Source organism: Tamandua tetradactyla, chromosome 10 (assembly GCF_023851605.1).
Source record: "Tamandua tetradactyla isolate mTamTet1 chromosome 10, mTamTet1.pri, whole genome shotgun sequence".
Lineage (NCBI taxonomy): Eukaryota > Metazoa > Chordata > Mammalia > Pilosa > Myrmecophagidae > Tamandua > Tamandua tetradactyla.
The window spans coordinates 23,051,997-23,064,382 of record NC_135336.1 but is presented as its reverse complement, the minus strand read 5'-3'; the positions used below and the strand labels follow the sequence as shown (position 1 = coordinate 23,064,382).

The 12,386-nt window shown below is 38.2% G+C and overlaps 1 protein-coding gene across 3 annotated transcripts in view; it reads right to left on the bottom strand.

Moving 5' to 3' along the window:
* Positions 1-12,386, bottom strand: part of KPNA1 (karyopherin subunit alpha 1) — a 149,252-nt gene that overhangs the window by 76,614 nt on the left and 60,252 nt on the right. For all 3 annotated transcript variants that reach the window (XM_077118152.1, XM_077118153.1, XM_077118154.1), the window contains one exon: positions 1,814-1,921. In XM_077118152.1, the coding sequence (XP_076974267.1) occupies positions 1,814-1,921 (108 nt within the window). The remainder of the gene's footprint in view (positions 1-1,813; positions 1,922-12,386) is intronic.

The following is a 12,386-nucleotide window of genomic DNA, read 5'->3' as shown; positions in this document are numbered from 1 at the left end:
TTCAAATTTTCCTTTGCTCTCCTATTGTGATCTTAATATCCTTTATCTCTTTAACCATCTTGTTGAAATTATTTACGAGATTTGTTTGACCATCTTTTGATTAGCTGAGCCAAATTCTTTATTTCTTTGGACTATTTAATTTGTTCATTTTTGTTTCTTAATGTGCCTTGTCATTGTTTGCTAGTTTTTCAGCATCTGATTATCTTGATAAAACTATTTTGAAAGTTGGTTTCACCCTAAGATTTTGTTGTTGATTGGGTTCATGTTGAAAGTCTTCTTTGGCCTTGGTTCAGCAGTATCTCTCAGCCAAACCAGGGATATTATCCCATGCGAGGGGTGCAGACTCATACAAAAGGGTCCACAATTTCTCAGTCGTAGTTTCTCTGTTTTTCATCCAGTCTTCCTTATATGCTATAAAAGTTCATCCCTGGTCTCTTCAGCCCCAGAATCACCACTTTAATCATTCCTGCCTGTTCTTTGGGTGCTTTTGGTAGAGGAGTGAGTTCTGCCTGTTTTTATTCAACCATCTTCCTGGAAACCTCCCAACTTTGACAACTTTTATAAATGTATTGGGTATGACAGTTAATATTCTGAAGATCCCAAATGTAGGAATAGCTAAAACCAAAGAAACACCGACAGAGGACAAATCAGATGCCATAAAGATACTGTGAGGAGAGTCCTAGTAGCTAAGGCCATTTAACAAGAAATGTTGTAGAAATTTAGAGAACAAAAGGGCTCAAAACACTTCATATTATTTTATGAATCGCAACACATGCCACAAGTAACATAAGGTGTTAACAACAGGGTGATAGGGACTTTGATTTTTATGCACAATTCTTCTGTAAACTTAACAAATTCTCTAATAAAAATAAACAGATATTAAAAAAAAAAAACCACCATTGAAAACCTGATTTTCTCCAGGGCCTAAAACAATTCAGCACAAAATGATAGTGGTAGCTATTATATCTACATCCACTCTAATTCAAAGTGAGTTATACTACTCCCCTACCAAATCCAAAAGGAAGCTGGTCCATATAAATTGGAGCTTTATAAAGTAAAAAAAAGAAAATACATAAAATAGTATGCATAATATGCCATCATTTTGGGAAAAAGTGGGGGGATAGAAAATTTATTTTTTATTGTATCAAAAGATCTAAAAAAAAAAAAAAAAAACAGAATCTAGTAACATGGTTGCCACTAGGGAAAGAAAAAGAGAACTGAGATAGAAAAAGGTATTTTTCACCATATCCTTTTCTTTTAAAATCATACATGCATGTGTATGTGTGTATATACACATACCTCTACTACAAAAACTTAAAAATTACAAGAAACTGGAATTCTAGGTAAATCTATGCCATATAAATGAGGTACAATTTTAATCTTTTTATGTAACTTTTAAAAATTTACAAAATGGATTACAAGAGAAAATTCCAGTACTCATGATGTGGAACCAATTTTTATAGTTATATAAATGTCCAATTTTGTAAATAAAATGAATAGCAAAATTGTGATTTCATTGGAAGTATCTCTTGCCATTCAACTTTTAAGAAATAAATTTATCTTATAATTATTGCTTTGTTTCATAATTAAACTAATCTTTATAACTAAGTTTTGTTAAACTATACTTTGTTCAAAATATAATGAACATTTAGTGAACCATGAGATTAAGTATAAGTATATTGTTCTTTTTTAAATGAAATGCCAAACACTTTTTGTAACTCTCTAACATTTTTTTTTAAGTAAAAATGAGAGCTACACCTCACATCTTTATCAGAAAAATAATAAAAATAGTTCTTTTCATTATTTCACTTACTGGTGCCATCTCCATGTTATTAATCTGGGCCTCATGGAAACCTCCATCTGACATAACCTCTTCTTCTGTTTCTTCCTCTGCTGTAGCAACATTTCTTCGCTTGAATAACTGGAAAAAAAAAAGAAACAAACAAAGAAAAGACTGTTACATAAAACATTCACTCTTAAAAAGAAATAGGACCCCTGGAGAAGATAGTTTGGCAGTTCCTCAGAAAGTTAAGTATAAAATTCCCATTTGAGCCAATAATCCCACTTCTAGATCTAGTCCCCAAAGAATTGATAAGAGGGACTCAAGCAGATATTTGCATGCCAGTGTTCATACTGGCAGTTTTTTCACAATTACCGGCAGTTCATTCACAATTGCCAAAAGATAGATGCAACTTAAGTGTTCCATCTACCAATAAGTGGACAAACAAAATATGGTACATACATGTAATGGAATATTATTTAGCCATAAAAGGAATGAAGTGCTGACATATGTGGCAGCACAGATGAACCTTGAAGACAACATGATTTGTGAAATGAGCCAGACACAAAAGAATGCATATTGTATGATATCACCGATAAGACATCCTTAGAGGAGGCAAATTCATTGAGTGAAAACTAGAATACAGGTTGCCAGGGATTGGGTTCAAGGTAGAGAATGGGGAGTTAATGCTTAATTTGTTCAGAGTTTCTATTGGGGCTGATGGAAAGTTTTGGTAATGGATGGTGATGACAGCAGCACAGCATTCTGAGTGTAACTGACACCACTGAATTATATATTTAAATTTGGTTAAAAGTGGAAAATTTAGGTTGTATATATATATATTACCAGAATAAAATTTTTAAAGAAAAACTTAAAAAAAAAATTGGACTATATACAATGCAAACAATGAACTCTAATGTAAACTGTGGACTCCAGTTAGCAATATAATTATTAAAAATATTGTTACTGCCATGTAACAAAGATACTACACCAATGCAAAGTGTTAACAATAGGGGAAAACTCCATGCGTGAGTCGGGGTGGGGGTGGCATATAGAAACTGTATTTTCTGTATGGTTTTTTTTTTTTAACCTACAACTTCTCTTAAACAAAAAGAAAAAAAAAACAAAAAAGTCTGTGATTAGACTGTGATCTTTCTATCTGGTTTCACACACCAAAGAATGGCCATATGACTATCCATTGGGGAGGGAATAGGCCTCATTAAAACTTCTGCAATTTGAACGTCATAAGTACTTGGAATCTAAGGTAGGACATGAGATTTTGTTGGTTTGTCCAGAGTGATGCCCCGATGAATCCCAGAGTGATTTAATCAGTGAATGGAAAAGTATTTGCAAAGTCCCCCTCAGGGAATGGTGAGAGCAGGGAGAAATTCAACCTCCCCAAGTCAAATTCTTGATATTCTCACAAGCAGTGTGGACAACCAAAGCTACAGGCTGAGCCCCCAGCCTTGGGGTTTGTTCATATGAAACTTAACCCCACAAAAGATAGGTCAAGTCTACTTAAAACTTAGGCCTAAGAGTCACCCCCAAAAGAGCCTCTTTTGTTGCTCAGATGTGGCCTCTTCCTCCAGCCAACATGACGAGCAGTCTCACCACCCTCCCCCTCTCTGTGTGGGACATGACTCCCAGGGGTGTGGACCTTCCTGGCAACGTGGGACAGAGATCCTGGAATGAGCTGAGACTCAGCATCAAGGGATTGAGAAAAACCCTAGAATGAGCTGAGAATCAACATCAAGGGATTGCGAGAACCTTCTCGACCAAAAGGGGGAAGAGGGAAATGAGACTAAGTGTCAATGGCTGAGAGATTCCAGAGTTGAGAGGTTATCCTGGAGGTTATTCTTACGCATTAAGTAGATATCACCTTGTTGCTCAAGATGTAGTGGAGAGGCTGGAGGGAACTGCCTGAAAATGTAGAGCTGTGTTCCAGTAGCCATTTTTCTTGAGGATGATTGAACAACAATATAGCTTTCACGATGTGACTCTGTGAATGTGAAAACCTTGTGACTGATGCTCCTTTTATCTACCATATCAACAAAAGAGTAGAATATATGGAATAAAAATAAATAATAGGGGGAACAAACATTAAAATAAATTTAGTTTGAAATGCTAGTGTAAATGAAAGCGAGGGGTAAGGAGTATGGTATGTATAACTCTTTTTTCTCTATTATCGTGTTATTTCTTTTTCTGTTGTCTTTTTGTATCTTTTTCTAAATCGATGCAAATGTTCTAAGAAATGATGAATATGCAACTGTGATGATATTAAGAATTACTGATTATATATGTAGAATGGAATATCTTATTGTTTTGTTTGCTTGTTGTTAATTTTTTTAATTAATAAAAAAACTTCTGCAATTTGTTGTTAATCTCACATTTAAAAATTTCTATTTCTGTCTATATTTTATCATATATAACTTGCCTATGTAACTTATAAATAAATATACAGATCTTGAATTGCATAAAAAAAAAATAGGGATGGAGTTCTTAAAAAAATCATTTTTCAAATTCCAATGCTGTGCCTACTCAAACATTTCTCGATGAAAAACTATTCCAGATTTCTTCAGTCTTATAATCTAATATAATTAACCATCATAGTATGTTATTATCAATACTTGATAAGGTAAAATTCACTGAGGCCTCCTACTGCATGGCATAAAATGAAGCTTGGAAAAGGGGGATGAGACAGGCTTGGCCACTTCTGCCTTTCCTCTATGTGAAGCAAGAGAGAGAGAATATTTTACCAATTCATCATTAAAAATCAGAATAAAGTTGATGTTAGTATGACTTAATACTTCCCTCCAAAAACCTCAAGGATTAAGAATTGAGGCTTCCTAACCCTCTCAATCTGTCCAGTAACCAGTGAAAACAAATGACTACTGCTTGAACACACTCTTTTCAGGATCCATTAATTTGCATAGGCAAAGGAGAACAGTACTTTCTACAGACAGTGCACTAACCTACTTTCCATTAAATCGTCAAGAGTCCTGGGTGGGGGCGGGCCACAGTGGCTCAGCAGGCAAGAATGCTTGCCTGCCATGCCAGAGGACCCAGGTTCGATTCCCTGTGCCTGCCCATGTGAAAAAAAAAAAGAGTCCTGGGTGGTACTTCTGAATCCAGCCATGATAGACTAATACTAATTTGTCATCCCATCTTAAACAACTACAAAAGCAAATCAAACACATAAAATAATGGGTTTCAGCCACTGGACAGTAATCTTGAAAGAACAGAAGAAATAACCTCAGCCCCATGAGTGTCCAAGACCCACTGCCTTGACAGTTTCCAGGCTGTAGTGTGGAGAGGGGGAATCCAAACAGAGCCCAGGGATTTCCTGAATTGAGACAGAATAATCCAGAACTGGGCAGGTGAAGACACTAAAATTCACAGGCCAGAGTAATGAAGAGGAGAAATCTCCACAGAGAAAACTCAAAGATCTTCAGAGATCTAATTTCTTCCAGAAATGGTGCTAGGAAACTGGATATCCAAACGCAAAAGAATGAAAACAGACCTCTAACTCATACCATATACAAACGTAAACTAAAATAGATCAAAGAACTCAAAATATTAAGAGTCAGAACTATAAAACTCCTAGAAGGGTGCATACGAAAGCATCTTCAAGATCTTGTATTAACACTGGTGTTTATGGTGGCAGTGTTCATAATATGCAGTGGATGGAGGTGGCCTAAGGGTACATCAATTAAAGAATGGAAGGGGGACTACTTCCATACCTTAACTGCAGACTACTGAGAGGCTGCAAGAAGGAAGCTGTGAGACATGCAACTAGGTGATGATGGTAAATGAAATGTTACGAACAAAAAGACAAATAATCATGCTTCAATCATAAAAACTAACTATAATATACAAACAAGAGGAATTGAAATCAAGAGCATAGGATATCAGCTTAAGGCCTATCGCAAAGATTCCTATATTGTAGGCACTACAGCAGTGACATCTATTCCAGAGATGTAACTGTTTTTTCTAAATTCTGAGATACTGAACTACTGGTGTATAACCAGGTCATTCCCTGGAACTTTGGGTATTTCTGTGATACGCAAGACTTAGAGTTACAGCCCTGAAGCTATGAAAATCTGTATTACTCCATATAACTAATTAAACAGTTGAAAAAGTGCTCAGACTTCAACTGGAGATAGGTATGAAGGTGATCTAGATAGGACTAAGGTAAAACAGAATACAGTGTAAAGGATGATATAGTCTATATTTTAAAACATCAACTTCTGTGTGAGACCAAAGGAAGAGATGTTTATTTAATGCAGAATTTATATTTTTCGTGGTTCAATATCTAATTTGAGTTGTGTGGTCAGTTTTTCAAACACAATGATTATATGGAATCCTCAATGGGAGTAAGATTTTGTTAGTTTGTACAGGTCAGTGCGATGCCCCGATATAGCCCAGAGTAATTTGGGCAGACAATAAAAAAGTATTCGCAAACTTCCTTTTGGGGACTGGGGAGAAAGGAATAAATATTAAACTTTCCCACCTGGCAAATTCCTGATATTCTCAAAAGCATTGGGGACAATCAATTTAATAGGACAAGCACTGGATCTTGGGGTTCACCTCTATGAATACTAATTCCTGCAAAGGAGAAGATAAGCCTACATAGAACCCTGCCAAAGAGTCACCACCAACGAAACTATTTTGTTGTTTAGATGTGGCTTCTCTCTCTAAGCCAACTGGGCAGGTGAACTCACTGCACTCCACACTATGTGGGGCATGACTCCTAGTGGTGTAACTCTCCCTGGCAACATGAGACAGGATGCCTGGAGATGAACAAGGACCTGATATCAAGGGACTGAGAAAGCCTTCTTGACCAAATGGGGAAAGAGAAAAATGAGGCAAAATAAAGTTTCAGTGGCTGAGAGATTTCAAAGAGTCGAGAAATTATCCTGAAGGTTATTTTTACGCATCATATAGATATACCTTTTTGGTTTATGGTCTATTGGAGTGGCTGGAGGGAAGTACTTAAAATTGGTTAACTGTATCCCAGTAGCCTTGATTCTTGACGATGACTGTATAACTAAACAGCTTTAACAATGTGTTGGTGTGGTTGTGAAAACCTTGTGTGTGACACTCCCTTTATCCAGGCTATAGACAGATCAGTAAAAAATAAGGACAAATGAACAATGGGTGGTATAAGGGGTAAAAAAAAATCAGGTAGACTGCAAAATAGTGGTCAATGAGGGGGGGGGCAAGGGGTATGGTGTGTAGGGTTTTCTTTTATCTCTTTCTTTTTTTGGAGTGATACAAATGTTCTAAAAAAAGATCCTGGTGATGAATATACAACTATGTGATAATATTGTGAGCCACTGATTGTATTCTTTGAATGGATTGTATGGTGCATGTAAATTAAAAATTTCATGCTTCATATGATTTTATCATGGGGGTAAAATGATAACCTAAAGAAACAGAGAAATTATTCCCTGTTTTCCATTAACAGTTTAATATGCAGAATATATAAAGAAATTCTTCAACTCAACAACAAAAAGACAACCCAATTTAAAAATGGCCGAAAGACACTGGATGAAGGTGTGGCCGAAGGGTATAATGACTGAGGAATGGAAGAGGGAACTATGATGTATACATACAATGAGCGGACATAAAAAGGAATGAAGTTGTGAGGCATGCAACTAGGTGTATGACGCTTAAGGACTGTATGCTGAATGAAATGTCAGCAACAAAAAGACAAATATTATCATGCTTCAATCATAGGAACTGACTATAATATAAATCAGAATACAGGGTAAAGGATGATATTGTCCATATTCTAAAACTTCAACTTCTGTGTCAGACCAAAGGGAGAGATGCTTACTTAGTGCAAAATTTATATTTTGGGAAGTGCATTTCCTAATTTAACTTGTATGGTCAGTTTAGTTGAACACCATAAGTCCACAGAATCTTGACTAAGGAGTGAGATTTTGTTTGTTTGTCCTGTTAGTGTAATGCCCCCATACATCCCACAGTAATTTGGGCAGTGAATAAAGAAATATTTGCAAACTCCCCTTGGGGGATATGAAACTTAATTCCTGCCCAGGATAGGATAAGCCTACTTATAATTATGCCTACGAGTCACCCCCAGAGAACCTCTTTTGTTGCTCAGATATGGCCTCTCTCTCTAAGTCAACTTGGCAGGTGAACTCACCACCTTCCACCCTATACGGGACATGACTCCCAGGGGTGCAAATCTCCCTGGGAACATAGGACCGAAATATGGGTATGAGCTGGGACCCAGCAACCAAGGGATGGAGAAAGCCAACGTGACCAAAAAGGGAAAGAGAGAAATGAGGCAAAATAAAGTTTCAGTGGCTAAGAAACTTCAAACAGAGTTGAGAGGTAATTCTGGAGGTTATTCGTATGTACTATATAGACATACCTTTTTAGTTTATGATACATTGGAGTGGTTGGAGGGAAGTACCCGAAGCTGTTGAGCTCTGTTCCAGTAGCTTTGATTCTTTAAGATGATTGTAAAAAGATATGACTTTTACAATGTGACTGTGGGAGTGTCAAAACCTTGTGTATGATGCTCCTTTTATTCAGGGTATGGACAGATGAGTAAAAAAATATGGATAAAAAAACAAATTAATAATAGGGTAAACAAAGGTTAAAATAAATTGGATAGATAGAAATACTAGTGGTCAATGAGAGGGAGGGAAAATGGTATGGTAGGTGTGAGTTTTTTCTTTTCTCTTTTTATGGAATCATGTAAATGCTCTAAAAAAATGATCATGGTGATAAACACACAATTATGTGATGATATTGTGAGTCACTGTACACCATGTACAGAACGTATGTGTGTGAAGATTTGTCAATAAAAATATATATTTTAAATGGGCTAAGACTTGAAGACACAGTTCTCCAAAGATACAAAGACAGCTTTAAAAGCACATGAAAAAAATGTTCAACATCATTAACTATTAAGGAAATACAAATCAAAACCACAATGAGATAGATACCAACTCAGACCTCAACAAAATGGCTACCGTTAAAAAAAAAAAAGAAAGAAAATTACAAGTGTTGGAGAGGATGTGCAGAAATAAAAATACTCATTTATTGCTAGTGGAAATGTAAAATGGGCAGCCGCTGCGGAATAAAATTTTGTAAATACTCAGAAATTTAAGAACAGAATTACCATATGACCTGAAAACCCCAGAAGAACCGAAAGCTGGGACACAAACACATATTTGCACACTGATGTTCATAGTGGCATTATTCACAATTGCAAAGAGATGGAAGCAACTCAAGTACCCATCAACAGATAAACAGATAAAATGTGGTGCATACATACAAGAGAATGTTATTCAGCCATAAAAAAGAATGAAGCCCTTATGCATGTAAAAACAAAGGTGAATCTTGAAGACATTATACTGTGTGAAATAAGTCACATAAGAAAGGACAAATATTGTTTTATCTCTCTAACATACTAATTATAATTAGTAAACTCTTTAAGAGTTAGAATCTAGAATACTGGTCACCAGGGTAAGCAATTCTCTTATTCCATTCTCTTACCAGAATGGGATAACACAATGGGAGTTAATTCTTGAATTTGTACAGAATTTCTACTAACATTGACTGTAAATATTTTGAAATGGATGATGGTGATGACAGCACATCAGTGTAATTAAAAGCAGTGAATTATATAGGTAAACATAGTTAAATGGGGAAATTTTATATCATACATGTTACTAGAATAAAAATTAAAATATAAAGCATAGAGCTGTATAACACAGTAAGCCCTACTGTAGATAATGAAGTATAGTTTACAGCATGAATCATATGTCATGAATCATAACAAATGAATGAGACAAATATAAGGTGTTAATAATAGGGTGGTATGAGAATTGAGACACAGAGAATTGGAGACTGGCCAGCTAGTACAAACAGCATACCATGTCCATTTTGAGATGGAGGCCCGGAGCTATCAGGAGCAGACAATCAGGGAGACAGGGACAAGAAAGTAAGACCTTATTCTTTGAACGCGCTACTCTCATGCACACTGCCCCCATGACCTGCGTCTCCCCAAACACCCCACGCACCTGAACCCTGTCACCTGACCCCCAACCATGCACCAAGCACCCCCGCCCTAACCCAGTTCCAGTACATCCTTACCCCACACCCCTTCCCCATACATATGCACAGCCTGTCCAAGCCATACCCACCTCTTCCATGAAAGTGCACAGCTCGCTCTGTCTCTCCTGATACACATATACCAATGGCCAGCCTCTCAATAACCACCTCCCCATCCCTGGCCCCTGCATTTGGTCACCTGCACATCTGGGCTGCAGTCACTCACCTTCATATCCAGGCCACACCCACACCCAGATCATAAAGTCACTCAGCTCCACCTTGAGCTCTGTGCAAGCACACATCAGTATCTGGGCCCGCAGATATGTGCAAACACACACCCCCATATAGGTCATGCTCTCTCACCTTTGGGCAAGCGCTGACCAATGCATCCGTGCCACATCTGCTCCTAACCCAGCAGGCAAAATCCCACCCTCCTCTATGCATATACATACAAGGCCCTGCCCCACAGACCTGCACACAGGCACAGCCACATCCTCCCTGCGGGCAGCTATGTGTCTGTGCACAGACCTCTTGACCTCTGCACCCCCAATCCCTGCCCCATACATGTGCACATCCTTGATCCACCCCATGGCACAAGCGCCCTTTTGCCACCCCTGACAGATGTTCTCAGTCACATCTGAGTCACAAAGCTTTCGCCCTGCCCTAGTGGGCACTCTTACCCTACGCCACCTCTGCACGTACAGACCCACACTACAACCCTGCCTAACCACCATCACCCACGTGAAACATAAGAAACAACCACCACGACCTGTGTCCAGACCCTACTCACTTGTGCATCTGCATCTTAGTACATCTGGACCCTCCCCTTGTGCGAGGACACACCTGTACTCCAACCACCCTATGCCTCTACTTCTCTGACTTGCACCCTATACACTAACACCCACAAGCCACACACTTCACGGGCCTACCTGCATCCAGGCCACATACCAGCCCCCAAGCATCTGCTCAGCACCCTCATGTACCTCCCACATATACGACATCTGTGTCCCCCATGCTATACCTGGCACCTGGGCTCCAAGGCCTGACTGACCTGGACCTGGACCACACAACCCTCACAATGCATAACCACAACACAGTGACCAGAATCCCATGTTCACATGGATCAGCACAGAGCCCCAACCCATGCATATACCTGAAGCCCCAACCCATGCATATACCTGAACACTCATCAGTGCACTGTTATGCTACATACCAAGCAACGTGCTCCACATCCATACCAAATGTGCTGGTCTGAATCTTTAATCCTCAGAAAAGTCATGCCCTTTAATCCTCATTCAATATTGCTGAGTGGGAGCATGTTTTTTTTTTTGCTATGCCTCAATTTTTAAAAAAATTTATTTATTAATTTAAAAAAATTAAGAACAAAAACATTAACATATCATTCCATTCTACATATATAATCAGTAATACTCAATATTCTACATATATAATCAGTAATACTCAATATATCATCACATAGTTGCATATTCATCATTTCTTAGAACATTTGCTTCAATTCAGAAAAAGAAATAAAAAGACAACAGAAAAAAATAAAACGATAACAGAGAAAAAAGATTATACATACCATACCCCTTACCACTCGCTCTCATTTATCACTAGCATTTCAATCTAAATTTATTTTAACATTTGTTCCCCCTATTATTTATTTTTATGCCATATGTTCTACTCATCTGTTGACAAGGTAGATAAAAGGAGCATCAGACATAAGGTTTTCACAATCACACAGTTACACTGTGAAAGCTATATCACTATTCAATCATCATCAAGAAACATGACTGCTGGAACACAGCTCTACATTTTCAGGCAGTTCCCTCCAACCTCTCCACTACACCTTGAATAACAAGGTGATATCTACTTAATGCATAAATAAACCTCCAGGATAACCTTTCAACTCTGTTTGGAATCTCTCAGCCACTGACACTTAGTCTCATTTCACTCTTCCCCCTTTTTGTCAAGAAGGTTTTCTCAATCCGTTGATGCTGAGTTTCAGCTCATTCTAGGGTTTTCCTCAATCCCTTGATGCTGAGTCTCAGCTCATTCCAGGATCTCTGTCCCACGTTGCCAGGAAGGCCCACACTCCTGGGAGTCATGTCCCACGTAGAAAGGGGGAGGGTGGTGAGTTTGCTTATTGTGTTGGCTGGAGAGAGAGGCCACATCTGAGCAACAAAAGAGGCTCTCTTGGGGGTAATTCTTAGGCCTAAATTTTAAGTGGACTTGACCTATCCTTTGTGGGGTTAAGTTTCATATGAACAAACCCCAAGACTGGAGGCTCAGCCTATAGTGTTGGTTGTGAGTGGGAGCATTTTGACTGTTTCCATGAAAATGTGACCCACCCAATTGTGGGTGGTAACTTTTGATTAGATGATTCCCATGGAGGTGCGTCTCCACCCACTGAACGTGGAGTTGCTTGCTGGAATCCTTTGAAAGAGGAAACATTTTAGAGAGAGTCCCCTTTTTGGTAGAGTCATGTGAAAGCCAGCAGAAGCCACCATGT